The following is a 27,819-nucleotide window of genomic DNA, read 5'->3' on the forward strand; positions in this document are numbered from 1 at the left end:
AAAGACGCGCGTTACGTCACGTTTGCGTGACTCCCGGTTGTTAAAACGAGTCTCTAAAGTAACGCTAAACTTTAAAAACAGAGGCACACGTGTACACGCAGTACACAGGTACGCTAGTTACTTGTTGCGCTGCTCTTTTTCTTTAATAAACAGACCGCTCCAGTTCGACTGTAGGCTAACGCTAACGCAGCTGAAGGAGCAAACAGAGCTAACGCACGTCTTTTTCCTGTCAGTCGTCAAGGAAACGCGTCTTACGTTAACGTTGCCGCCGTTAGCGTGCCCAGCGCTCTAGTATCTGTCATCAAAATTGGCGTTTTTAGCTCGCCTTGACGCACCAGCTGCCAGTCTACTGCTGCCTCGTTTGATAAATGAAATACGTCAAATTTAGAAGTCGCAAAGTGAGACGTTTAAATGTAAGTTTAGAGGCAGAAAGTGGATCAACAACTCCTGTGTGCTGTGATGTAAAATTGCTGGTTTTCTCTATGGAATTTGGACCGCACTAACGCCGCTAAAGCAGCTAACGAAGCTAACTGGTAGAAGGTGCTGCGGCACATAAACATGACGTCACTTGTATCTTTATCCTGTCAGTCGTCGCAGAAACGCGTCTCACGCTAACGCTGACGCCGCTAGCGTGCCCAGCGCTAGTGATTATACGCTTATACAAACATATAAGTAGCATATCCTAAATGCTAGCTGCTTGATGATGTTTAAATGAGTCCAGCACAGGTTCAACTGAGGCGAGCCTCTAAAGGTCTCGTGGCTGACGAACATCTGAGTCGCTCGGAATTCATGTTACGTCTGTTTATTAGCAACGAAACGAGGACAGCGTCTTACACAACGTTAAAAAAAACGAAGACGTAGAAGCAGCCACGTGTGGTAAAGAGCGCGCCTCTTTGTCGTTATTAGTCTTCTTGTCAGTGAGGAACTGCAAACCAGGCCAGAAAGGCTGTCCCTTCTCTGGAAGCAGTGCCACGAGTTAAGAAGCTAAATCAATGATGATTGGAAGCAGCAGCAGCAGCAGAGTGAATGAAAAACCTCTCAGTGACACACAGACAGAGAGAGAATGGACAGGATTTTTTTTTCCTTTAAAGGTATCCCATATTATGCAAAATCAACTTTTAAATCATTTAAATCCTTATATTTGGGACTCTGGAGGTCCCATCAGTCGCCAAAGTGTGAAAAAAGATGACCCGGTCATGTTTTTGTGCTCCTCCTCAGTCTAAGTACAGGAGATAAAACACGCCATGTTGACTTTAGCGCTCATCGGGACGCCACAATGCGCTAAATTCCCGGAACCGTTGTCACGCGGAGCTCCGCTTTGCCCGTAAAAAAACGCGCGAGAGTGCTGGCGATGGCGACGGTATCCGAAAAACCTCAAAGTCCTTGAAAAGTTCTATTGTTGTCTCCACAGTGCAGCGCAGAGTTCTACACAAACTTCCAGCCTCGGAGGATTTATCTGTCCAGTAGATACTAGAGCCTGCAAATGATCACTTTGCCAAATGCTAACTGCTGTTAGCTCCCAGTAGCCTCTGCGGCCGATGTCATTTCCTGTCCCTTAAGTTACGTTTTACTTTTTTTTTTTTAAGGTGGATCTCCTTTAAGGTGGACCTAAAGAGATGACTACTAAACGGAGCGTTGTGAACGGGGCTGTTTTGTTCAGGGTGATTGAACTGCTGCGGTGCTTCATCCTTATGGTATTTTTGACCAAAGCATGTCACAGACGTGTTCATTAGGACACCAGGGAACTAGGTTCACTTGGTGAATTAGGCTAAAATATGACTCCTTTAACGTGGGAGAATCCGCTGAAGTCTGCAGATCTGCTGCACAGTTGTGAGCGAGTGTGTGGGCGACTCTGACTCCGGTCCAAACTCCAGTGTTTCGCAGCTGCTCGTGACATCATCGGCCAAAGCAGATCTGAAACATGCGCGCGGCTTAATGACAGGTTAGCGCGGCGCTGTTTCCCCCTTATCTAAACTCAGTGCAGCTGCTGTTGCTGCTGCTGCTGCTGCTGCTCGGCACCGGCCTCGTCTCACTTCCTGTATGGGCGCGCGGTTGACCACTACCACACCGAGAGGACGTTTTGTTTTGTCTGTAGGCTTGCTAACGTTTTTTGTGAAACAATATCAGTCTTTCGTGCATTGCAAACTGGAATCGGTGTCATTTTATGGCCTTGAAACCTTGAAACCAAGTCACTACTGTGTCCTGCACCAAACTCCATAGAGAAAATCAACGTTTTTAGCCCACCGTGAAACACCAGCTGCCGTTCTACTGCTGCCTCGTTTGTGTGACTTTAACAAATCCAAAATGAAATATTTCCAATGCCGAAGTCGCAAAATGACACGGGGTCAGTGATTTATATGTAAGGTTAGAGGCAGAAAGTGGATCGACAACTCCTGTGTGCTGCGATGTAAAAAATCGCCGGTTTTCTCTATAGGGTTTGGTGCACGGAGTGAACGTGTTTTACGAAATCAGACAAAAATCAGTTTTCACTAGGAAAAAGGTCTGTTTAACAGCGAGAACATGAGGTTAGTGCAGTTTTTAACACATCGCGGACCTCAAACTACCCACTTTAGTGCAGTAAAAGTACATTTTTCCAGAGTGCGCAGATACAACACAGCTGTTGTCATTATGAATTTATATCCTGTGTTTAATGCGTCTCAGGATTCGTTTCCTCGCTGCCTGTGCAGCTGTGCACCAGACGACGACGACGCCACGCAGCTTTTAACTTTCGATTGCACTTAACCCACAAACTGAGTCGTGATGATAATTGTGCAGAAGTCGAGACACAAAATAGACCCGTTTTTATGTTGGGTTTTTCTTTGGTTCCGTAAAAGCGAGCAAAAACGAGCTTGAAACTCGGAACTTGTGACGCTCTGTGCGCGCTAAGGGTTAACAGAAACGCAGCTTCGCGCCGAGCCGCCATCGTCATCCTCTCCACCGGGGGGTGGGCGTGTGTGAAAAGCGTGTGCGTGCCCGTGCCCGTGCCCGTGCCCGTGCCCGTGCCGCGCCTGTGCCTGTGCCGTGCCTGTGCCGTGCCTGTGCCGTGCCTGTGCCGTTCCTGTGCTGCGCCTGTGCCTGTGCCTGTGCCTGTGCCTGTGCATGTGCCTGTGCCTGTGCCTGTGCCGTGCCGTGCCTGTGCCTCGCCTATGCCTCGCCTGTCCCGTGTCCGTGCCCGTGCCTGTGCCTGTGCCGTGCCGTGCCTCGCCTATGCCTCGCCTGTGCCGCGCCTGTGCCATGTCGTGCCTGTGCCTCGCCTATGCCGCGCCTATGCCGCGCCTGTGCCTGTGCCTGTGCCTTTGCCTCTGCCTGCGCCGTGCCCGTGCCGCGCCTGTGCCACGCCGTGATGCCACTCGCACACATGTGCACAGTGACAGTAGTTTGTGCCACCAGCGATCACTTCACTGGACTCACTTCTCCCCCCCTCACCACCACCACCACCACCACCAGCAGCTTCCTGCAGAAGCCGCCGCTTCCACTCTCACGGTTTCTCCTGCCACTTCCTCGCAAACAACGCAGCCGAGGGCGAGGACGTGGCAGACGCGACGCGGCGGCGAGCACGTCGCGTCGCGTCTGCCACGTCGCCGCCTCGTCCGCAGCCGAACGCTCGCTCGCTGCGTTATCTCGAGCCCAGAATCACCTCCTCCTCCTCCTCCTCCTCCTCCTGTCCTCTGCGTTGTCTCCTCCTGCATACGTCTCCCTCCCTTTCTTCCCACAATGCACCTGTGAACCCGCAGCAGCAGCAGCAGCAGCAGCAGCTTCCTGACCTTCGTACGGTCTTCAATTAATTAAATACATTTTTCTATGCTGCAGTATGTGTGTGGGGTTTTCGGGTAGGATGCTCTGCGCGTCTGAGTCATATCTTACCCCCCCTTTGTGCTCACGTTACCATGGCGACCAAACCCCCCCCACCCCCCACCCCACCACCACCACCACAACCCCCTTATTAGCTGCCCACGCAGATTAAACCCGATGTGTGTGTGTGTGTGTGTGTGTGCAGGGTTAGGGTTAACTAAACTATAGCACGGCTCCAGGAGAGAGGCCACTGACGCACGTTTATGTGTGTGTTTTTTTAGTGCAAACGTATATTAGATAGAGGATTTATTGAGTCGAGGGGAGACAAACGGTCCACATTCAGTGTCAAAAGAGACATTTTCTGGCCCAAATAAAATGAATCTGGAGCTGCAAAAATGATTTAACCCATAAAATGAAGATATCGTCGCGTATAAAGTTCTATTTATGGATGTACTACATACATATATACGGAAGCGTATTGCATTCACTTGAAAAAAAAAAAAGAAATCCAGTTTTTCTCAGTAATTAATTTTCGGTTTGATTTTTTGAATAATCTTTTTTCTGTTTTTCTGAGTAATTTTTTTTCTGTTTTTCGGAGTAATTTTTTTTTCTGTTTTTCGTGCAAATTTTTTTCTAGCTTACCTGACAACTGAAATCATGCCCATAAACACGTTCGTCATAAACACCTTACCTGCTACATTGAGCGATAGGCTTACGATAGAAGGATACAGTCCAAAACATAACTAACTAGAGTATCATAGCCTGTGTGTAACTAATTACACACGCCTTACCTTAATTGACCCGCTACGGTAGATCATTTATGAGGCATGTATGTGCGGGAAGGAGTCACCGTATGTGTATGCATGGATGTATATCCATGGGTGTATGGCAGTCACTTGCAGGTTGGAGGTTCTCGCGAGAGTTCTCGATAATTCAGAAAAAAAATTACTCTGAAAAACAGGGAAAAAAGATTTGCACGAAAAACAGAAAAAAAAATTACTCAGAAAAACAGAAAAAAAAATTACTCAGAAAAACAGAAAAAAAAATTACTCAGAAAAACAGAAAAAATATTAGACAGAAAAACAGGGAAAAAAAATATTAGTCAGAAAAACAGAAAAAAAAAATATTCAAAAAATCAAACCGAAAATTAATTAGTGAGAAAAACAGGATTTTTTTTTTTTTCAAGTGAATGCAATACGCTTCCGTACATATATATATATATATATATATATACTCAAAACGCAACTTTTTAAACCAAATCACTGTCCCGCACCAAACTCCATAGAGAAAATCACCGTTTTTTTTAGCCCACTGTGAAACAGCGGCTGTCAGTCGACTGCCTGCCTCGTTTTCCTGGCCCGTGTGACTTTAACAAATGCAAAATGAAATATTTCCCACGCCGAAGTCGCGCAACGACTCGGGAGTCGACGATTTAAACGTAAAGTTGGAGGCAGAAAGTGGAATCGACGACTCCCGTGCGCCGCGATGTAAAAAATCGCCGGTTTTCTCTCTGGGGTTTGGCAAAAAGATCAGTTTTCAGTGCCGAAAAAACTTTGTTTGTGTATTAAAAACACTTTGATTTGATTTGGAGGTAGTGGGAGACTCGTCTGCAGAGGTGGACGTTTAATAGAAGTGTTCGCTTTGATAGAAAAACGTGAAAATAGACCCATTTTGTGAGTCTGAGTCACTGTAAATCAACCTCAAACTGTCAGAAATTAAACAAAAAATCCTAATCTCACAGTCACAGAGCGGAGACTATCATCCAGCTTCATGTTTGCACTGATGGAATTAGGGCAAGTGTGTGTTTTCACTGGATTCACTGTGAGCTTTGTCGTCACTGCAGGTATTTTCCACCTCCCCCACAAGGACCTTTATTTGTGCATTTTTGACAACAGGCCATTTTTATTTTTGATTGCGTGTGTGTGTGTGTGTGTGTGTGTGTGTGTGGGTGTGTGTGTGTGTGAATCCAGACTTTATTTAAAGGAAATGAAACACTCAGCAGACTCTGTGATGTTAGCAGGTCAGGAGTAAACTGTTGTTTGTGTTTGTTTGACCCAGTTTGGAAAAACACCTCTCTGTCCTCTGTGTCTTCTTCTGTCCTCTGTGTCTTCTTCTGTCCTCTGTCTTCCTCTGTCTTCTGTCTTCTGTCTTCTTCTGTCCTCTGTCTTGTGTCTTCTGTGTCTTCTTCTGTCCTCTGTGTCTTCTTCTGTCCTCTGTCTTCTGTCTTCTTCTGTCCTCTGTCTTGTGTCTTCTGTGTCTTCTTCTGTCCTCTGTGTCTTCTTCTGTCCTCTGTCTTCTGTCTTCTTCTGTCCTCTGTCTTGTGTCTTCTGTGTCTTCTTCTGTCCTCTGTGTCTTCTTCTGTCCTCTGTCTTCTGTCTTCTTCTGTCCTCTGTCTTGTGTCTTCTGTGTCTTCTTCTGTCCTCTGTCTTCTTCTGTCTTCTTCTGTCCTCTGTGTCTTCTTCTGTCCTCTGTCTTCTTCTGTCCTCTGTCTTCTTCTGTCTTCTTCTGTCCTCTGTCTTCTTCTGTCTTCTTCTGTCCTCTGTGTCTTCTTCTGTCCTCTGTCTTCCTCTGTCCTCTGTCTTCTTCTGTCTTCTTCTGTCCTCTGTCTTCTTCTGTCTTCTTCTGTCCTCTGTGTCTTCTTCTGTCCTCTGTCTTCTTCTGTCCTCTGTCTTCTTCTGTCTTCTTCTGTCCTCTGTCTTCTTCTGTCCTCTGTCTTCTTCTGTCTTCTTCTGTCCTCTGTCTTCTTCTGTCTTCTTCTGTCCTCTGTCTTCTTCTGTCTTCTACTGTCCTCTGTCTTCTGTCTTCTTCTGTCTTCTGTGTCTTCTTCTGTCCTCTGTCTTCTTCTGTCTTCTTCTGTCCTCTCTGTCTTCTTATGTCTTCTTCTGTCCTCTGTCTTCTTCTGTCCTCTGTGTCTTCTTCTGTCCTCTGTCTTCCTCTGTCTTCTGTCTTCTGTCTTCTTCTGTCCTCTGTCTTGTGTCTTCTGTGTCTTCTTCTGTCCTCTGTGTCTTCTTCTGTCCTCTGTCTTCTGTCTTCTTCTGTCCTCTGTCTTGTGTCTTCTGTGTCTTCTTCTGTCCTCTGTCTTCTTCTGTCTTCTTCTGTCCTCTGTGTCTTCTTCTGTCCTCTGTCTTCTTCTGTCCTCTGTCTTCTTCTGTCTTCTTCTGTCCTCTGTCTTCTTCTGTCTTCTTCTGTCCTCTGTGTCTTCTTCTGTCCTCTGTCTTCCTCTGTCCTCTGTCTTCTTCTGTCTTCTTCTGTCCTCTGTCTTCTTCTGTCTTCTTCTGTCCTCTGTGTCTTCTTCTGTCCTCTGTCTTCTTCTGTCCTCTGTCTTCTTCTGTCTTCTTCTGTCCTCTGTCTTCTTCTGTCTTCTTCTGTCCTCTGTCTTCTTCTGTCTTCTTCTGTCCTCTGTCTTCTTCTGTCTTCTACTGTCCTCTGTCTTCTGTCTTCTTCTGTCTTCTTCTGTCTTCTGTGTCTTCTTCTGTCCTCTGTCTTCTTCTGTCTTCTTCTGTCCTCTCTGTCTTCTTATGTCTTCTTCTGTCCTCTGTCTTCTTCTGTCCTCTGTGTCTTCTTCTGTCCTCTGTCTTCCTCTGTCTTCTGTCTTCTGTCTTCTTCTGTCCTCTGTCTTGTGTCTTCTGTGTCTTCTTCTGTCCTCTGTGTCTTCTTCTGTCCTCTGTCTTCCTCTGTCTTCTGTCTTCTTCTGTCCTCTGTCTTCTGTGTCTTCTTCTGTCCTCTGTCTTCTTCTGTCTTCTTCTGTCCTCTGTGTCTTCTTCTGTCCTCTGTCTTCTTCTGTCCTCTGTCTTCTTCTGTCCTCTGTCTTCTTCTGTCTTCTTCTGTCCTCTGTCTTCTTCTGTCTTCTTCTGTCCTCTGTGTCTTCTTCTGTCCTCTGTCTTCCTCTGTCCTCTGTCTTCTTCTGTCTTCTTCTGTCCTCTGTCTTCTTCTGTCTTCTTCTGTCCTCTGTGTCTTCTTCTGTCCTCTGTCTTCTTCTGTCCTCTGTCTTCTTCTGTCTTCTTCTGTCCTCTGTCTTCTTCTGTCCTCTGTCTTCTTCTGTCTTCTTCTGTCCTCTGTCTTCTTCTGTCTTCTTCTGTCCTCTGTGTCTTCTTCTGTCCTCTGTCTTCTTCTGTCTTCTACTGTCCTCTGTCTTCTGTCTTCTTCTGTCTTCTGTGTCTTCTTCTGTCCTCTGTCTTCTTCTGTCTTCTTCTGTCCTCTCTGTCTTCTTATGTCTTCTTCTGTCCTCTGTCTTCTTCTGTCCTCTGTGTCTTCTTCTATCTTCCTCTGTCCTCTGTCTTCTTCTGTGTCTTCCTCTGTCGTCTGTCTTCTGTCTTCTTCTATCTTCCTCTGTCTTCTGTCTTCTTCTGTCCTCTTTGTCTTCTGTCTTCTGTGTCTTCTTCTGTCTTATGTGTCTTCTTATGTCATCTTTGTCTTGTGTTTTCTTCTGTGTCCTCTGTCCTCTCTGTCTTCTTCTGTCTTCTGTGTCCTCTGTGTCTTCTCACATCTGCGTCCTCTGTGTCTTCCTCTGTCTTGTGTCTTCTTCTGTCTCCTGTGTCCTCTGTCTTCTTCTGTCCTCTCACCTCTGTGTCTTCTTCTGTCCTCTGTGTCTCTTTGTCTTGTGTCTTCTTCTGTCTCCTGTGTCGTCTGTCCTCTGTCTTCTCACCTCTGTCTTCTTCTGTCCTCTGACCTCTGTGTCCTCTGTGTCCTCTGACCTCTGTGTCCTCCGTGTCCCTCAGTGGAGGCCGTGGTGGAGTTCGACTACGAGGCTCAGCAGGACGATGAGTTGAGTCTGACGGTGGGCGACGTCATCGTGGGCATACGGCGAGACGATGGAGGCTGGTGGGAGGGAGAGCTGGGAGGACGCAGGGGACTGTTCCCCGATAACTTTGTCAGGGTGAGTAATCGCACACACACGCACACACACACACACACACACACACACACACACACACACACACACACACACACTCCTGTTCCCTCTCTTGAACACTTCATAAAACCACAGCAGCACTAACACTAATCATGCCGCTCCCGGCGGAGCGCTGTGCCGGAGTTTCTTTTTGTTTCTGCGATCTTTATGTTTAAGTGTACTAGTTTTATGAGGTATTAATATATTCTCAACCCCCGACTTTGCATACTTAGAACATGTTTGCCTCTTTATTTACACACATATATATACACATATATATATATGTATATATAAACGGCTCTCGCTCCCTGCACCAAATCCCATAGAGAAAACCTGCGATTTTTTACATCTGGGCAAAAACAGCAGTCGTTAATGCATCAGTGTGTCGCGTGACGTCTTCCGTGTGTGAAATACTTTCTTTTTTATGTACTTTGTATTTTTAAAGTGACACAACTTTACCAGAAAATAAGGCCGGAGGAGCTGCAGTCGAGCAGCAGCTGCTACTGTTCGACTGTGCGCTAAAAAAAACGCTGATTTTCTCGATGGACTTTGGTGCAGGGAGAACGAAGAGTTAACAGTATGTGTACACATACACATATATATATATATATACCCACCCTCAATTACCAAAAACAAAGCTTTTGCCGCACTCTTAAAGGGGAAGTAAGTAGAGGCTGAAATTTACAACAAAGAACTGCTCCTCTGCTCACCCCCCTCCCTTCCCTGAGCGCTACGGTGTCCTCAGCCGGTCAAATGTCGTCCTCGTCGTCTTTCTCCGTGTCAGCAGATGAGGTTCGTGAGGCGAGGGAGAGGGCGGAGCTACCGCGGCCGTAGCAGACGAAGCGGAGAGAGTGGAGGCGGGACTTCCTGCTACAAGTAAAGAGACGCTTGATTTGTTCTCTCGCGTTTGTCCTTACAGGCTCCGGTAGAAACATGGCGTCTCTCTGCTAACAGTGGCTATGCAACCGCGGCCCCGCGACCATGTTATTTTACATGACTTTTTGAAACACTACGAAAATGAAACAAAGAATATTATACAGCGACTAGACAATGCAGGAGCACATAATATGTATAAAAAAGTGGATTTTGGGTTATATAAACCCATAAATACTACATTTGTCCCTTTAAATATGTGTTTTTTAACCACAAAAGGACCACAGAACGTCCCGTAACGCGGCGTTTTTAGCCCATTTTTCCTCCGGAGTAACCTCCGATACCTGTGCGAGGATTTGATCTTTTTCCCGCGGTAGTTTCGTAGTAGAAGTGTGTGTGCGTGTGTTTTCGTGGCGGTCGAGAAGAGGGAAGCGTCGCGAGGAAGGAGGAAGTAGAGCGGCGTTAAAGGCCAAACGGTGAGCAGAGTTCACGGTTTCACACCAGTCCGTCTGTTGTGTTGTCAGGTGGTTTGTTTTTCTCTGCGTGTATGTGTGTGTGTGTGTGTGTGTGCGTGTGTGCGTGTGTGTGTGTGCAGTAATACCAGACTGCTCTGTCACAAGAGTCTAGTTATGGGAAATCACTGACCCTGAGCTGACTGAATGTGTGTGTGTGTGTGTGTGTGTGTGTGTGTGTGGGAGGTGAGGACAAGTTAATACTGCGACAGGAAGTGATGGTATGTGAGCTACCCCCCCCCCCCCCCCCTCCCCCTCCCCCCCCCCTCGCCTTCACTTGTTGACTGTTGGTCAATGAGTAAACGTCAGTGAAAGCAAGACAAATGCTTTGATTCTGCCTCTTATTTATAACTCATTAACCAGCGAACACACGTGATGTGTTTGGAAGAAGTCGGCGCTCGGCTAACTGGAAATCTAAAAAAAAAACGCTTTTTTTCGCAGAGGAAGTGCTCAGATAGATGTTGTTATTTAAAACCATGGGCGTTTAGCAGCACATCTTACAAAAGTCTGCAGAAATGCAATCAGTATTTCTCTGCCGTTTGTCGTGAGAGGAGAATGTTAGCATGTACGTTTTTTTTATTTTTACGTACGAATAATTTCAAAAAAAGGTGTCCAGATGTTCCTCAACGTTGCTCGTCAACAAGGAATTCAACCTTCACGGTGCAGCGCATATTTTGCTTTTTAATGTAGCATCCTGGCCCTTCTGCGCTCGGCTAACAGGAAATCTAAAAAAGTGACACTTGTCGCAGAGGAAGTGCTCAGATAGTTTTTTTTTTTTTTTTTTTTAAAGGCATAGGCGTTTATCACATCGTACAAAAGTCTGTGAAATGCAATCAGTATTTCTAGAAGAATTTCAGTCGCTGCCGTTTGTCGTGAGAGGAGAATGTTAGCATGTACGTTTTTTTATTTTTACGTACGAATAATTTCCAAAACGGTGTCCAGATGTTCCTCAACGTTGCTCGTCAACAAGGAATTCAACCTTCACGGTGCAGCGCATATTTTGCTATTAAATGTAGCATCCTGGCCCTTCTGCGCTCGGCTAACAGGAAATCTAAAAAAGTGACACTTGTCGCAGAGGAAGTGGTCAGATAGTTTTTTTTTTTTTTTTTTTTTTTTTTTTAAAAGGCATAGGCGTTTATCACATCGTACAAAAGTCTGTGAAATGCAATCAGTATTTCTAGAAGAATTTCAGTCGCTGCCGTTTGTCGTGAGAGGAGAATGTTAGCATGTACGTTTTTTTTACGTACAATGTACGATAAATAATTTTAAAAAAAAAAGATGTTTCTCAACGTTGCTCGCCAACAAGGATTTCAACCTTCACGGATCTGTGTTACGTTCCTTCCTAAAGAAGAATTTCAGTCCCTGCCGTTTGTCGTGAGAGGAGAACGTTAGCATGTACGTTTTTTTTTTTTTACACGTACGAATAATTTCAAAAAAGGTGTCCAGATGTGTCTCAACGTTGCTCGCCAACAAGGATTTCAACCTTCACGGATCCGTGTTACGTTCCTTGAGTGAAAATCAGTGGCGTAGATCGTTGGGCTTTTATTTTGAAGGATAAGATCGGATGTGGTTGCTGTGTGACGCGACAAAAAAAACGGGACAAACAGTTGCCTTCTATTCCAATGACGAAAAAAAACACCCTGTTGTTAGCATACGGTGCAGTGCGTATATAGCGTAGTTTTGCTATTAAATGTAGCATCCTGGCACTTCTGCGCTCGGCTAACTGGAAATCTAAAAAAGTGACACTTGTCGCAGAGGAAGTGGTCAGATAGTTTTTTGGGGGGCTTTTATTTTGAAGGACAAGATCAGATAAGATCGGAAGTTGCCTTCTATTCAAATGACGACAAACCACCCTGTTGTTAGCGTACGTAGCATAGCTTTGCTATTAATTGTCGTATCCAGGCACTTTTGCAAGTGTTTTTCAGTGTCTACGATATATTTTTTGTCAAAATACGATCATTTTAAAGCCACAGTACGATATTAGTACCTGTTTTGACTCCACTCCGAACCAGGAAACTTGTTAAACCTGTTAGCTTAAATGTCCCAAAATCCAAACTATCCTTTTAACATGTGAAATAAATTCGGGATGAGTCATTACGATACTTGGTATTGGTCCGATACTGGTCGGAATCGCTCGATGTCGACTCGTATCGGAAGTAGCATTTTAAGCTAGTTTATTCCTCGTTGTAGAATTACGTCTTTGAATGTGCCGTCGGTGTTAAACGCAAATCGTACGGATATATCGGTATCGGACAGGAAATGGCGATATGGAACCATCCCTAAAATGAATCGCACGAAAAAACAACGTGGGATTAAATCCGTTCTGGATTAACTGATTGTTGTTTCCTCATTTTATTCTGGAAAAACCTCGGAAAACGTGACTGAAAATCCCCACATTTGTGTGAAACGTTCAAAGACAACAAAGCCAGACAATAACGTTGTCATTTCACAGCTGAAAAAGTCCCTTCAGGCCCAGCGTCCATTCAGAGGTGGAGGATTTCCTGTTTATGAGCAGCAGCAGAGTCATCTGACCTCTGTGAATTAGACCAGCAGGAATTACAAATCAGCTCCACATGCTCCACATTATTCTCTGTGGCGTCGTCGAGCAGCTGATTTAGCCGATCGTTAGATTTAGAAAAGAGACGTTGTTGTTTTTGAAAATGAATACGAGTCACGGTTTCTCTACGAGAAGAGAGGTTTTACTGCGTCATCTACTTCAAGATTGTACAATAACTAAATATATAAAACATGTCATAATAATCACATTCATTTTAAATCTAAATATGTGATTATGGAGGTGGACGAAGAAACCAGTTTTTAGATTATTCCTGTATTATGTTAACAGATATTATCTGATATTTTCTTTCATCATATAATGAGAAATACACTTTTAAACCCAGCGAACCGATGCTCTGGCTAGCTAGTTAGCATGCTAACGTTCGATCACCTTGTAAAACAAACAGGAAGCGAAACAATTGAAGTTTTACTTTTAACTTTTATTTTATATTACTGGATTATGTTAATAGATATTATCTGATATTTTCTTTAGTAAAATAATGAAGAAATACACGTTTAAACCCAGCGAACAGGGCCATGGCTAGCTGGTTAGCATGCCAACTTTCTAACACCGAAATAGAAGGGAAACAGTTGAGGTTTTACTTTAACTTTTAACTTTTATTTTATCAAACACACCTTTGTATTAAAGCTCCTTTAAAGGTACAAGACGTAATAATTAGTGAAATTAGACTGTGGAAACTGTAAAAAACATGGTGGTGCAAGATGGCCGTCTCTGTAAAGCAAAGCCTAAGGTTAGTTTTGAAGATTTATTCTGAGGCTACAAAAACCAGGCGATTATTCACCGGTACAAATAAACTTGTGAGTAGAATATTTCATTTTGGCTGTTATATATAACCGTACTTATTTTTGAACCCAGCAAAGCGATGCCCTGGCCATGGCTAGCTGGTTAGCATGCTAACTTTCAATAACCTTTTAAAGCAAACAGAAAGCAAAATAATTTACTTTTAAACTTGCAAGATGGCCGCCTCTGTAACGCAAGGCCCTCGCCTAACGTTAGTTTTGAAGACTATACCATAAGAATATACTTGTGGGTAGAATGTTCCATTTTAGCCGTGACATATAACCGTACTATCTTTGAACCCAGCGAAGCGATGCCCTGGCTGAGCCATGGCTAGCCAGTTAGCGTGCTAACTTTCGTTCACCTTGTAAAGCATACAGAAATCAAAACAATTGAGGTTTTACTTTAACTTTAACTTTTATTTTGTCAAACACAAGTAACAATATTAAAGACCTTTGTATTATTAAAGGTAAATTACGTAAGAATTAGTGATTTTAGACATTGGAAACTTTGTAACGCAAGGCCCTTGCCTAACGGTAGTTTTGAAGACTATACCATAAGGATATACTTGTGGGTAGAATATTTCATTTTAGCCGTTACATATAACCGTACTTTAAATTTATCGCCTATATAAGTCTTTAAAATGACAGAATCTTTGGGCAGAATCCAGTGATTTGTTGGACGTCTTAAACTACGCGGGGCCCCTGGGGTTTTTTTTTTTTTACGTCCACCATCTGACGTGTGGTGTAAAAGTCAGTTTGACGAGTGAATAAAAAAGTTGCACAATAACGACGTTGTTGAATAAACGACGAGGGGGAAATATATCGTTGCATCACATCTCTTTTTTATATATATATATATATCAGCTTTGTCAGTTTCCTTCTGCTTTTCCTCTCTCTCCGAGTTGCAGTTTTATTTTTATTTTTCAGACTAGTGCGTCCTCGCACAGTGGACGTTCCGCCGCTTCCGGCGCATCGTTGTTCCGCGTTTATCTGCGTAAAGGTCAAAGGGTCGCGCATTAGCATAGGCGGCGGCGGTGTGTAAACTGCGTTCTTTGCTGTCGGGATTGTGGACACGTCACACACACACACACACACACACACACACACACACACACACACACACACACACACACACACACACACACACACACACACACACACACACACACACACGACAGTGTTGTGTACATAACGCAGGTGCTTCCTGTTCTGATATGATGATGAATCACGCTCGTCTTCCTCCCCCTCGTCTCAGCTGGGCTTCCTTTAACTCCGCGTTAGCTCCTCGTCCCCACAGGAGGAACCGCAGCGGAGCGCCGATGAATCCAGTCCAAGTTTGTAGCAAGAGCGCTGCACTCGTTAGCACGGCGTACCAATGTACAGCATTAGTTTTCTGCTTCCAAAAGCAAAATATCTTCATAATCATTTGCACACGCTGCCGAAGTGGTGTGATTTTGGTGTGATTTTGGAGCAAAACAATGCAAAAATATGCGTGTTTTTGCAGTATATTTGGGCCCTGTGCTGCACAGAGGACGGATCGTCCGTCCCGTAAGACGAGCATTGACCGCAGCAGTGTGTTAGCACATGTTTTTATTTACGACTGTGGGAGGAAAACCCCGGAGAACCCGGACGCACACGGGGGAGAACATGCAAAGAATGGTCTTCTTGCTGCAAAGACTCGTCCTCAGGATCCACCGTTTCCCCCCCCGTGCTCCAACACTCCTGATTCTAATAAATGGAGCGACGTTGGCAGGCTTTAGCGGAGCTCGTTGATTAGCTCTACACTCTTAGGCCCTGTAACAATACCTCCCTTAACCCTACATTTTCCCCCTAACCCTACATTTTTCCTCTAACCCTACATCTTTGCCCTAGCCCTACATATTTCCCCTAATCCTACATCTTTGCCCTAACCCTACATTTTTCCCCTAACCCTACATTTTTCCTCTAACCCTACATCTTTGCCCTAGCCCTACATTTTTCCCTTAACCCTACATCTTTGCCCTAGCCCTACATATTTCCCCTAATCCTACATCTTTGCCCTAACCCTACATTTTTCCCTTAACCCTACATTTTTCCCCTAACCCTACATCTTTGCCCTAGCCCTACATTTTTCCCCTAACCCTACATCTTTGCCCTAGCCCTACATTTTGCGCATTCACGTGTAGGGGAAATGTGATTTTCTCCTTATAATCAACCCTCAAGATGTCGCGAGCTCCGATGCGGGTTTAAAAAGAAGTGGAAGATGAAATTACCCATGATGCTTTGCAAATTCAGCGAGCCGGCGAATATATTTTTTAAACAAAGATGGCGGCCACGTCTGCCGAGGAACATTTTTCGTTGTGATATATTTTCGCAAATTAGCGCGTTACAATGTAGAATTGTGTTGGAATATGTTGCTTTGATGCACATCCGAAGGACCGTTGAGCTTTGAACACTAATGTCAGAAAATAAGTGACCATTTATGAAAGCAGCTAGCTAACTCGCTAGATTTTTAACTGGCTGTAAAGGAGTGGGATTGTAAAGGAAAACACTTCCTGCATCATTTTGTCTTCACTGGCCTTAAATGAGCTTCAGTTGTTGATATTTTTGGATTCCTGGGTCTCCTTAAGGCTTTTTTTTTTTTTTTTTTTTTACACCAAACACAACCTCAGTGTGTGTGTGTGTGTGTGTGTGTGTGTGTGTTCTTGTACTTGTGGCATGCTGAGGACCAGTGAGGATTTTTAACCAACAAAGTGAGGTCATTTTTACAAAGTGAGGACATTTTCGGTCGGTCCTCACTTTGTTTTCATTCAAATCACTTCCTTAGGTTGTAAACATGCTTTACTCTGTTTTTAACGAAGGTCCTCAATTTGGTACAAAAAAAAAGGTTTTCCAGCCCTGGTGTTTCACACACTTTTTGCTCTGGGGCTCCACCTGCAGACATTTTATGGTGCTGCACCCAGTAGTTATTTATAGATGTCATTCATGAAGTAGATATTTGTAATTGTGTTGATTTATAAAGTGGAAATGCTGGTCCTCACTTTGTCAGCACTTTTACCCGGTCCTCAGTATGCACCAAGTACAAGAATGTGTGTGTGTATGTGTGTGTGAGTGAGTCAGTGGACCCACAGGCCACGAGCTGGTGTAAGCAAGGTCCTGATGAATGTGGAGGAGAGCTGTGAATGTGTCGTGTGTGTGTGTGTGTGTGTGTGTGTGTGTGTGTGTGTGCGTGTGTGTGTGTGTGTGTGTGTGTGTGTGCGTGTGTGAGTAACGAATGAGGATTTCTGTGTTTGTCCTCCGTCCATCTGTCTGCATGTTTGTCCATCTGTCTCCGTCTTCTGTCTTCTCCCGATCACTTGTCTTGTGATTCTTTAAATTTTTTTTTATAAATATGGCCGGGTAAAGGTGCAGTACGCGACATTTCGGTGCTTGTACACATGTGAATAATCACTTTTAAAGTAAGAAACTGATTGTTTTAGTATTGTAGCACTTCTCGGTCTCACCATTAGGTGTCACTAATTCTTCCTCTGCAGCGTCTGCAGCGCTGCACAAAACAAACACACTTTACTTCAAGTTTTTACATAAGCGAGGTCGTATCATAACAATAATATTGATAATTTTTCTTAATCTGGAGCAAAGAGAAGTGAAAATATTCACGTTTTTAATCATTAAAAGAAAAGAAAAAAAACTTAAATCTAATGAGTCGAGGATCAAAATAGTTTTTTTTGTCATTATTTTCCTAATTTACGAGATAAAAGTCACTCATATTTTCAGTTACGAGGAGCAGGAAACATTGCACTATTAAAAATAAAACAAAACTGAGATAGATAGATGTGACTGAATGTTACATACATTTATTAAATTGTGTTTTCTTTCTTTTCTCTCATCGTCTTCCTCATCGTCTTCCTCTCTCTGTTCCAGGAGATAAAGAAAGAAGTGAAGAGAGACGGAGGACAAGCAGGAATGATCAAATCTGACCTCTCCAATGGCAGAGCCAGTCCTGTGTCTGAGCCCAGTGTTCGGCCGGGAAGGAAAGGTATTCAACACACACACACACACACACACACGCAAACACACACACACACACACACACGCGCGCTGTACGTTCCTGCACTGTTGTTGTTGTTCGAGACAGCTTTAAATCGTCACGGCTCCAACAATGATCCTATTAACGTCAGGAAGGATTTGGGTCAAACGTTCGCGTCGACATGCGACTGCAAACATGTGAACGTGCAGCACACGCACACACACACGCACGCACACACACACACACAGACACACACAGAGGTCTGAGGTCAAAGAGCCACAATGTGATTTATGAGTGACAGCGACGTGAAGGACGAGCTCAAGGAAACACAAAACAACTGCAGAGATTCAAAATAACTGCAAAGAGATAAAAAAGGAGTGCAAAGAGACACAAAACTATGACAAAGAGACACAAAACAACTGCAAAACTATGACAAAGAGACACAAAACTACTACAGAGATACAAAATAACAACAAAGAGACACAAAACAACTGCAAAGAGACAAAATAACTGCAAAGAGACACAAAATAACGCAAAACTATTTCAAAGAGACACAAAATAACAACAAAGAGACACAAAACTATGACAAAGAAACACAAAATAATGCAAAACTATTTCAAAGAGACACAAAACTACTACAGAGATACAAAATAACAAAAAAGAGACACAAAATAACTGCAAAGAGACACAAACTACTACAAAGAGACACAAAATAACGCAAAACTATTTCAAAGAGACACAAAATAACAACAAAGAGACACAAAACTATGTCAAAGAGACACAAAATAACCGAAAATCATTTCAAAGAGACACAAAACTATGACAAAGAGACACAAAACAACTGCAAAACTATGACAAAGAGACACAAAACTACTACAGAGATACAAAATAACAACAAAGAGACACAAAACAACTGCAAAGAGACAAAATAACTGCAAAGAGACACAAAATAACGCAAAACTATTTCAAAGAGACACAAAATAACAACAAAGAGACACAAAACTATGACAAAGAAACACAAAATAATGCAAAACTATTTCAAAGAGACACAAAACTACTACAGAGATACAAAATAACAAAAAAGAGACACAAAATAACTGCAAAGAGACACAAACTACTACAAAGAGACACAAAATAACGCAAAACTATTTCAAAGAGACACAAAATAACAACAAAGAGACACAAAACTATGTCAAAGAGACACAAAATAACCGAAAATCATTTCAAAGAGACACAAAACTATGACAAAGAGACAAACTACTACAAAGATACACAAACTACTAGAAAGATACACAAAACAACTATAAAGAGACAAAACAAATATACGGAGACACAAAACAACTATATAAAGAGACGCAAACTCCTACAAAGAGACACAAAACAAATATAAACTACTGCAAAGAGACACAAAACAACTACAAAGAGACACAAAACTACTACAAAGATGAAGTATTACCACAAAAGAAATACAAAGTGAAACAGAATTATAACAATAAGACTAAAAACACAAAATAGTCGTGTTGCGTTTAAATCACCTCTGTTTTCGCTCACTCCTTCAATATAAGATGAGACAGTGCGACCCCGTGTGGACAAAGCAGGGAGGTGCAGGGTGAACCGTGGAGGCCTCAGCTGCTGTGAGTCATGCGTGATGACGAGGCTCACGAGCGTAAGACAAGACCGTCGGTGTCGTCTCACGGAGAGGTCAAAGGTCAAAGGTCACCGGGGCTTTGAATAAGAAACACCTGCTCGCTAAAATGCTAACAAGTCATGGATTATGGGTCAGTGTGAGAGCTAATGATGTCACGTGTGAATGAATATGGTTTTGTGTGTGCCTGTGTGTGTGTGTGTGCGCGTGTGTGTGTGTGTGTGTGTGTGTGTGTGTGTGCGTGTGCGTGTGCGTGTGTTACAGGAGAGCAGATCCGTAAGCGACGATGCAAAGCTGCGTTCAGCTACGTTCCGCAGCACGAGGACGAACTGGAGCTGAAGATTGGTGACGTTATTGACATCATCGCCGAGGTGAGATTATTTAATCCATAAAATGTCACGTTTAAAGATTGTTGTTTGGTGTTTCCCCAAACCTTGAAACATTTTTTTTTGTTTTAATTGTTAAATTAAATTAAACTAAACATTTTATTACATTAAAGGATAATATAAATAGTTAATATACCCCTAACATTATACCCCTTATACACTTATACCCCTAACCCTGAACATTATATGATATTAAACAATAATAAAAATAGTTTGAAGATCAAGTAAATAATCTGTTAATCGCTGCATTCCTACACGTTAAACACAATAATCACCTTTAAACTGCTTTATTACTATCTTGCGTTTGTGTTGTGTTACATGTTTTGTCCAGCAGAGGGCACTGAGAAGCCCAATAATATTGTTGCTTAAAAAAAACCATATATTAAAAATTATAAATTAAAAATGATAATAATAATAATAATAATAATAATAATAAATAATAAAATATAAAATAAATTAATAAAAATTATAAAAATAAAAAATGTTTTGTTTTGTTTTTTCATATGAAATTGGAATTAATAAATGAAAAATCAAACATCAAGCAGATATTTAAGGAAAGATTAAATTTTCTGATTCATATATAGCACAAACGTGTAATGTTTATTATTTACTAATTATTTATTTTTTATTTTCACACATTTTTATTTACATACAGTGAGGATTATGCCGTATATAGGATTTTTAGTTACCCTAAAATAGTGTCCTTTTTTGAATTGTCCCCATATCACATTACATTACATTACATTACATGTCATTTATTGGGCCTTATTTCTGCTCTAGATCAACAAATGACTGTGGATTATTGTATATTTTGCTCAGGTTCTACTGGTTTTTATAACATTTTCTTCTGGTTCTGTTTTTTTTTACCAGTTATTTCAGATATATATATTTTTCCGCACCAGTATCAGCGTCTCTGTGTTGTTGTTGTTGTTGTTGTTGTTGTTGTGTAGGTGGAGGAGGGCTGGTGGGAGGGCGTCCTTCACGGCAAGACCGGAATGTTTCCCTCCAATTTCACCAAAGACTTCCAGACGGAGTCGGACGCCACGGCGTCTGCCGCAGATGCGCCGTCCTCGCAGGACGATCTTCGCGGCGGTCGCGTCATCAGTGAGTCGCTCGTGTGTAATTAATTAAACGTACAAAACCTGTTCTCCACCAATGGGAGTGTGTTAAATTGGTAGGACGTGTGTGTGTGTGTGTGTGTGTGTGTGTGTGTGTGTGTGTGTGTGTGTGTGTGTAGGTAAAGACAGTCCAGGCAGTGAAAGTGATGGAGGAGAAAGTCAACGCTCGGAAACTGGGTCAGCGGGAGAAATCCAGCCCAAGAAGGTACAGTAATTCATCTTCAGGCTCGTGTCCTTGAGTGAATGTCCTGTTATAACAGAGAGGGTTAATTTAGAACACATTTAGGCTCCGCCCCCAATACCGCCCCCTTAAAATGTCCCCTTGGTTTTGAGTTCCCTCAACCCCTAAATTCCCCTCGTTGAGGGAAGTGGTATTGGAACACAAATTAGCGTAAGTGAACGTAACGGACGTGCTAACCTACGTCACATGTTGACAATTCTACCGGTGGAGCGTGCTACTGTTTTCATTCAGGAAAAAACGCCGTTTTTTCTCCGTCCAGCGGTATTCGTGTTCAAGTGAACGCCGATACACACATCCAAAACACTGACAAAACTACCCAGATGTAGCAGAGCTAGCTAGCGGCTGTTTGCCGGGTGCTTCGAGAGCGTTTGCTCTCTCGGGGTCGCTCGGCAGGTAGCCGCTCGCTAGCTAGTTAGCTAGCTAGCTGCTTTCATAAATCGTGACTTATTTGTTCTTAATCGTGTTCAAAGCTCAACGGTCCTTTGGATGTTTATCAAACCAACATATTCCAACACAATTTCGACATTGTAACGCGCTTATTTGTGAAAATATAATTATTACGATAATGAAAAAAATGTTCCTCGGCAGACGTGGCCGCCATCTTTGTTGGAAAAAGTATCAGCCGGCTCGCTGAATTCGCAAAGCATCGTGGGTAATTCCGTCTTCCACTTCTTTTTAAGCCCGCAACAGAGCTCACTACATTTTGAGGGTTGATTATGAGGGAAAAATCACATTTCCCCTTAATCCACCCTACACATGAATGCGCAAAATGTAGGGTTAGGGTAAAAATGTAGGGTTAGGGAAAAAATGTAGGGTTAAGGTAAAAATGTAGGGTTAAGGTAAAGATGTAGGGTTAGGGGGTAAATGTAGGGTTAAGGTAAAAATGTAGGGTTAAGGGAAAAATGTAGGGTTAGGGGGTAAATGTAGGGTTAGGGGAGGTATTGGGACAGGGCCTAAGTGTTTTCCTACGGTAACTATTATTATCATTATTATCATTATTATTATTATATTTATTATACTGAAAGTGAGTTCATGTGTTAAACTGTCTCTCTCTCCAGGTTCGAGGGTTTGGCTTTGGAGACATTTTCAAAGACCAGCCGATCAAACTGAGGCCGCGCTCCATTGAAATAGACGCAGAGGTGGACAAGGTGAGTCACACACACACACACACACACACACACGCACATTCTTGCACTTGCTGTATACCGAGGACCGGGTAAAAGTGCTGACAAAGTGAGGACCAGCATTTCCACTTAATTAAATAGATAAATAAATAAATATACATCAACACAATTACAAATATCTACTTCATGAATGTCATCTATAAGGAACTACTGGGCGCAGTACCATAGAATGTCTGCAGGTGGAGCCCCAGAGCAAAAAGTGTGTGAAACACCAGGGCTGGAAAACTTTTTTTTTTTTTTTTTTTTTACCAAATTCAGAACCTCTGTTATAAACATAAAGTATTTTAGATATAAACATTTTATATCTTAGTGAAGACACACATCAGACATAATGCAGTCCCTAGTGCTTAACCCTAACCCCAAAACCAGGTCTGAACCCAGAAAAACAGACAAAACGTCCCCACAAAGATGGTTTGTATTCTTTTTTTGGACCACACAAAAATAAATACACACATCTTAGTCTTTCTGTAGGACTTTTATTGACTTTTTCAGTCCACAAATAGGAAAAAATGTCTTGGTAAGGACCATTTCAATGGTATTATTATAATTATTAGACATGTTAGTGATGACAATGCTAGCGCTAGCTGGTTTTTAGCCTCAATAATTAGCTCAATCAAGTTTTAAAAGATGGCAAGTGAAGTTTAAATATAGAAATGTCGTCCTTATACCAGACTTAGTAATTCTTGACAACATTGTCTGTTATTTCTGTCAAGAAAAATAGCTGCTAGCTATTTTAAATAAATAGCACTAGCTGCTCCAGTATTTCTATAAACAAACCACGCTTTATCGGACAAACTAACCCACGTCAACAAGACTCCTTGAGAAATTAGCATTCTTAATGAAGCTTTAGCATCTTTTAGCTTAATCGTCATCATGCATAACACTGTGCTAATGTGTTTTTGTTGGACATGCTAACTCCACCAAACGCTGATAACTTTATCTCAGAGTCCTTGTAAATCCATCTTAGCTGTGTGTGTGTGTGTGTGCGAGGCGCTAACGTTAGCGTCGTCATCATTGCGATTGTGTCCTTGTAAAAAAGTCAGGCGTACGCTGTCGCTGACGACGACAACAACAACAACAAAAAATGTCTTATCCAAGGTCGGGTCATGTTGTCCGCGAGCTACGCAGAGTGTTCCAGAAAACTTGAGTCCACTGTTGTTGAAGGACGCCGCGACGCCCGTTAGCATGGTTAGCCATGAACACGGCACACAAACCAGGACCACCTCGTAGGACATGGTTGTCTTCAAATATATTTTTTTCTTTTTATTTTAGTGGAAGATAATTCTTTGTTTTTTATGTCCTGATGATCACACAAGGCTGAAACCTAATGCTAACATTAACCGGGACCGTACCTATGTTCCCCCGGGTCCTATGTTCCCCTGTCACATACAAAGTGGACCTTTTTTGGGAAAAACGGGGAACATAGGACCCGGGGGAACATAGGTACGGTCCCACGTTAACCTTAGCCCAAAAACAGAAGGCTAATTATGCCCTAAATGGACTTCTATGTTTAGATTTTGCAAAATGTATTGTTCCAAATCAAAACAAATGTCATATTGTATGAAATATCATTGTGAATATTATTATTTTGATATTATTTCTCTTAAAAATTTGACTTTTTTTCACTTGACCTGCCCCCAGGTCATTTGAGTTTTTTACAGACAGAATGTCCCCACAAGGTCAAAATGTCCCCACAAAGATGCATATATGCAAGAACACACACACAAACACACACACGGCTCTTTTCCATTATTATTTGCTATTGTGATTATTTTCATAGTGAGTAATGAGGGAAGGAAGTTCCACCCTTGGCTCCTCCTCTTCCTCCGTTTCAGTTTCACAGCACAGGAAGTGGTTTTAGAGTGGACACACACACACACACACACACATGGGCACACACACACACACACACACACACACACACACACACCCTGCAGGGATTGGGGCGAGCAAAGCAGAAGTGAGAGCTCTCTCAGACAGAGAGAGAGAGAGAGAGAGAGAGAGAGAGGAGGGGAGGTGATGCTGTTTTTCACTGACGTTTTCATAGTCACACACACACACACACACACCCCTACACACACACACACACACACACACACACACGCTGTCTCCAGCTGCCTCTCCGCGTGTCTGTCTGACTTTAACTGAAACCAGAGCAGAGGAAGGTAGGGTCAACTTTTTTCTCCTGATCTCAGAGCTGCTCCTGTTTTCTCTCATTCTTTCATTCGTTCATTCATTCGTTTTTTTAAGATTTCTGTTGTTTTTTTCTCTTCGTCTGTTTAATCAAGCGTTTTCTTATCTGCGGCGTGAAAAGCTGCCTCACATGACGCCGTGTTAGTCGTGCTCGGTGACATAAGAGGTCAGATTTATTTCTTATAAGTGAAGTGTGGAGAAACAGTACAATACTGATTGAGTTTTCACAGATTCTCAGTCAGATAGGGATGTTTTTTTTGGCAATTTTGACAAAAACTGGCATTTTGATGGATGTTTTGGGGGGAAATATGAAGTGTTGGATCTCTTTGGAGTCTCTATATTATGTTAAAAAGGTGACCAGAAACCAATGTGGTCGACTGAGAAAAGCAGAGGATCTACAGTAGCGATGCCAGGCTTGAAAGAGACAAAAGGAAAGACTAAATAAAGCGAGTGATTCAGCCTTTAAACATTTCTCCCCCGCTCGTCAAACGTGACGTTTCCTGCAGATTGACCCGGTTAGCGTTTGTTCTGAAGGACGTTCCTGAGCCTCTCCTGCTGAGAGTGCAACACTGTGATGTTGTTTTATGGCCAGACAAGTCGCTCTGATCCCTAATGAGGCTCCGGAGGAGGTGATGGTCTCCGTCTGGGACGGTGATGGTGATGGTGATGGTGGTGATGGTGCTGAGTCATGGGAAGCCACGTCCACTCTTTAAGTAAACTGTAAGGTCGGCTACCGGCGCGTGGGTGGAGTCCCAGCGTCTTCACAGATGCAGTGATTGAATGTTGTTGTCGGGTAACTTGTTTCTGCAGCCTGACAACGATATTTCAGGTTATTGTGCTGATATTCAACATTTTCCCCAAAGGAGGGTGAAGTTCTTCATCCGGAATTTGAAGTTTCTCTGGCAGAGACACGCCACATACTTGTGAACACTATAATATGGGAATAAAAGTAGTGGGATAAATTATATCCAATTACTTTTATTTAATTTCTAAGATTCTGTTGGTGTACGAAGGAGTATTAGGGCCAACCAAAAAAAAAAAAAAAACAGCCAAAAAAAAAAATCTGGCTCATCAAAAAAAAAAGTCAGGCAAAAATGTTTTTTGACTTTAATTTTTTTTATGAGCCAGATTATTTTTTGGCCGAAATTTTTTTTGTGACGGATTTTTCTTTTTGCCTGATTTTTTTTTTGAGCCAGAATTTTTTTTTTTGGCAGAATTTTTTTTTTTTTGTGATGAATTTTTTTTTTTTGGCAGTTATTTTTTTTTTTTTTTGGCCCTAATACTCCTTCGTAGTTGGTGACAGGTGTGGCTAAAGGTATTGCCCAATTCTTGTAGACGCGATATCTCAAGAACTTCTTCTGGGAATACCTTCAAATATGGCACTTGAGGATGTCCCTGACAATGATACTTTGGCTTATTGTGCTGATATTCAACATTTTCCAGAAGAAGGATGAAGTTCTTCATCCGGAATTTTAAGTTTCTGTTCCAGAGACACGCCCCAACGTTCACTTGGTCTTGAAGATGATGCTGAAAATGATTGCAATTATATGCAACTACTTTTATTCCTGATGTTTAAGATTCTGAAGGCATCGCCCAATTCTTGTAGATGCGATATCTCAAGAACTTCTTCTGGGTAAAACCTTCAAACCACTCTATTAGTGACTGAATCCTGATCTGAGAAGAGGTTTTTGATAAATTTGGTCAGTTTCCGCCAACTTATGTCGGCTAGTTTTGGTTTTATTTGTATTGCTAGCAGTGTTAGCCTTCTCCAGTGACAGTTCACCACTTTAGTTGTGACTAAATTCTGATTTGTAACGTGACTTTTTTTTTTTTTTATGAGCCAGATTTTTTTTTTTGGCCACAATTTTTTTTTGACATATATATTTTTTTTTTGCCTGACTTTTTTTTTATGAGCCAGATTTTTTTTTGGCCATAATTTTTTTTTTGCCTGACTTTTTTTTTATGAGCCAGATTTTTTTTTTTTGGGCCACAATTTTTTTTTTGACATATATATTTTTTTTTTGCCTGACTTTTTTTTTAATGAGCCAGATTTTTTTGGGGCCATAATTTTTTTTTTGACATATTTTTTTTTTCTGCTGTTTTTTTTTTTTTATTTGGTTGGCCCTAATACTCCTTCGTAGTTGGTGACAGGTGTGGCTGAAGGCATCGCCCAATTCAATATCTCAAGAACTTCTTCTGGGAATACCTTCAAATGTGAAACTTTATGGTAATACTTGTGACCACAGGATCTCAAGAACGTCTTGAGGGGTTCCTCTCAAATTTGGCACAAACATTCACGTGGACTCTATTTATCCAACTACTTTTATTCCCATTTTCTAAGATTCTTTACCGATGACAGGTGTGGCTGAAGGCATCGCCCATATCTTGTAGAATCGATATCTCAAGAGCTTCTTCTGGGAATACCTTCAAATTTGGCACTTCCTGGTAATACTTGTGAACACAGTATCTCAAGAAAGTCTTGAGGGATTCCACTCAGAATTGGCACAAACTTTTACTTGGACCATGGCAGGGAATTGGGCTTGTAACACAAGGGTGACCAGCTCAAATCCTTTCCAGGTCAAGAGGCTGAGGTGCAAGGTAGAGAAAGTTCCTAGCGATATCTCGAGGAATACCTTTAAAATTTAGCTCAAACATATACTCGGGCGTGAGGGTGAGTCTGACGATGACACTTTGGGTTGTTTTGTGCTGATATTTGACACTTTTTTGTTCCAAGGAAAAGAGAAGTGTTCAGTGTGTTCCTCTGAACGTCGTTCCTTCAGGCTGACGGTGATACTTTGGGCGATTGTGCTGACATTGAAGAGCGTTCGTGCTGACAAAAGAGTGTTTCCTGGAGACATTTGAAACCGACACTTTTCCATTAAAAGTCAGACTTTTATTCATCAAAAGAGTTGCAAAATGAATAGAAAATATAGTCCAAGACATTGACAAGATTAGAAATAATGATTTTTATATTGTATATTTTTATTTTGCCCAAAATTTGCTTTGGTCAAAGAACCAAAACTGTTTTCAGCTGTGCTAACATCGTTGCACAAGGGTTTTCTAATCATCCAATAGCCTTCTGACGCCATTAGCAAACAACAATGTACCATTAGAACACTGGAAATGGGCCATTCCATTAAACACCAGTCGTTTACCACATTAACAATGTATAGAGTGTATTTCTGATTCATTTAATGTTATATTAATTGAAAAAAAGTGCTTTTCCTTCAAAAATAAGGACATTTCTAAGTGAACCCACACTGAACACGATGGTTTGGTTTATTACAAAAGATATTCAACATCATCGTTCGTTCCAATTCTAAAGATAAGTCAATAATGCGGATCGAACTCGATTTCCTTGAAAAGAATCGATGCGTAAAAGTTGAATTAACTGAAGATTAATCCGTTCACAAACGGCCACACACGCGCGTTACATGATTCTGGAAAATTAGTGAGGACTGAAAGTGCACTGGTCTGCAAAGGCGTACATCCTCTGTCGTCGGTCACTCCAGTGAGTCAGAGTCACTCGGATGTGATAGCAACTGAATTCACAATAATAATTAAAAAAATTATGCAGGATGTGATCTTGGATCTGACTGGCCGATTTCCAAAGTCTCTATG

At 42.2% G+C, this 27,819-nt stretch overlaps 1 protein-coding gene across 1 annotated transcript in view; it reads left to right on the forward strand.

Moving 5' to 3' along the window:
• Nucleotides 1–3,343: 3,343 nt before the first annotated feature.
• Nucleotides 3,344–27,819, forward strand: part of sh3kbp1 (SH3-domain kinase binding protein 1) — a gene marked incomplete at its 5' end in the record, with an annotated part of 37,511 nt that continues 13,035 nt past the window's right edge. Inside the window, 7 exons of the mRNA XM_083901469.1 lie at nucleotides 3,344–3,530; nucleotides 8,511–8,668; nucleotides 17,326–17,440; nucleotides 19,341–19,447; nucleotides 20,413–20,566; nucleotides 20,700–20,785; nucleotides 21,880–21,969. Of these exons, the coding sequence (XP_083757595.1) occupies nucleotides 3,344–3,530; nucleotides 8,511–8,668; nucleotides 17,326–17,440; nucleotides 19,341–19,447; nucleotides 20,413–20,566; nucleotides 20,700–20,785; nucleotides 21,880–21,969 (897 nt within the window). The remainder of the gene's footprint in view (nucleotides 3,531–8,510; nucleotides 8,669–17,325; nucleotides 17,441–19,340; nucleotides 19,448–20,412; nucleotides 20,567–20,699; nucleotides 20,786–21,879; nucleotides 21,970–27,819) is intronic.

The sequence above is a fragment of the Microchirus variegatus genome (assembly GCF_963457635.1).
Source record: "Microchirus variegatus genome assembly, chromosome: 15".
NCBI classification, from domain to species: domain Eukaryota; kingdom Metazoa; phylum Chordata; class Actinopteri; order Pleuronectiformes; family Soleidae; genus Microchirus; species Microchirus variegatus.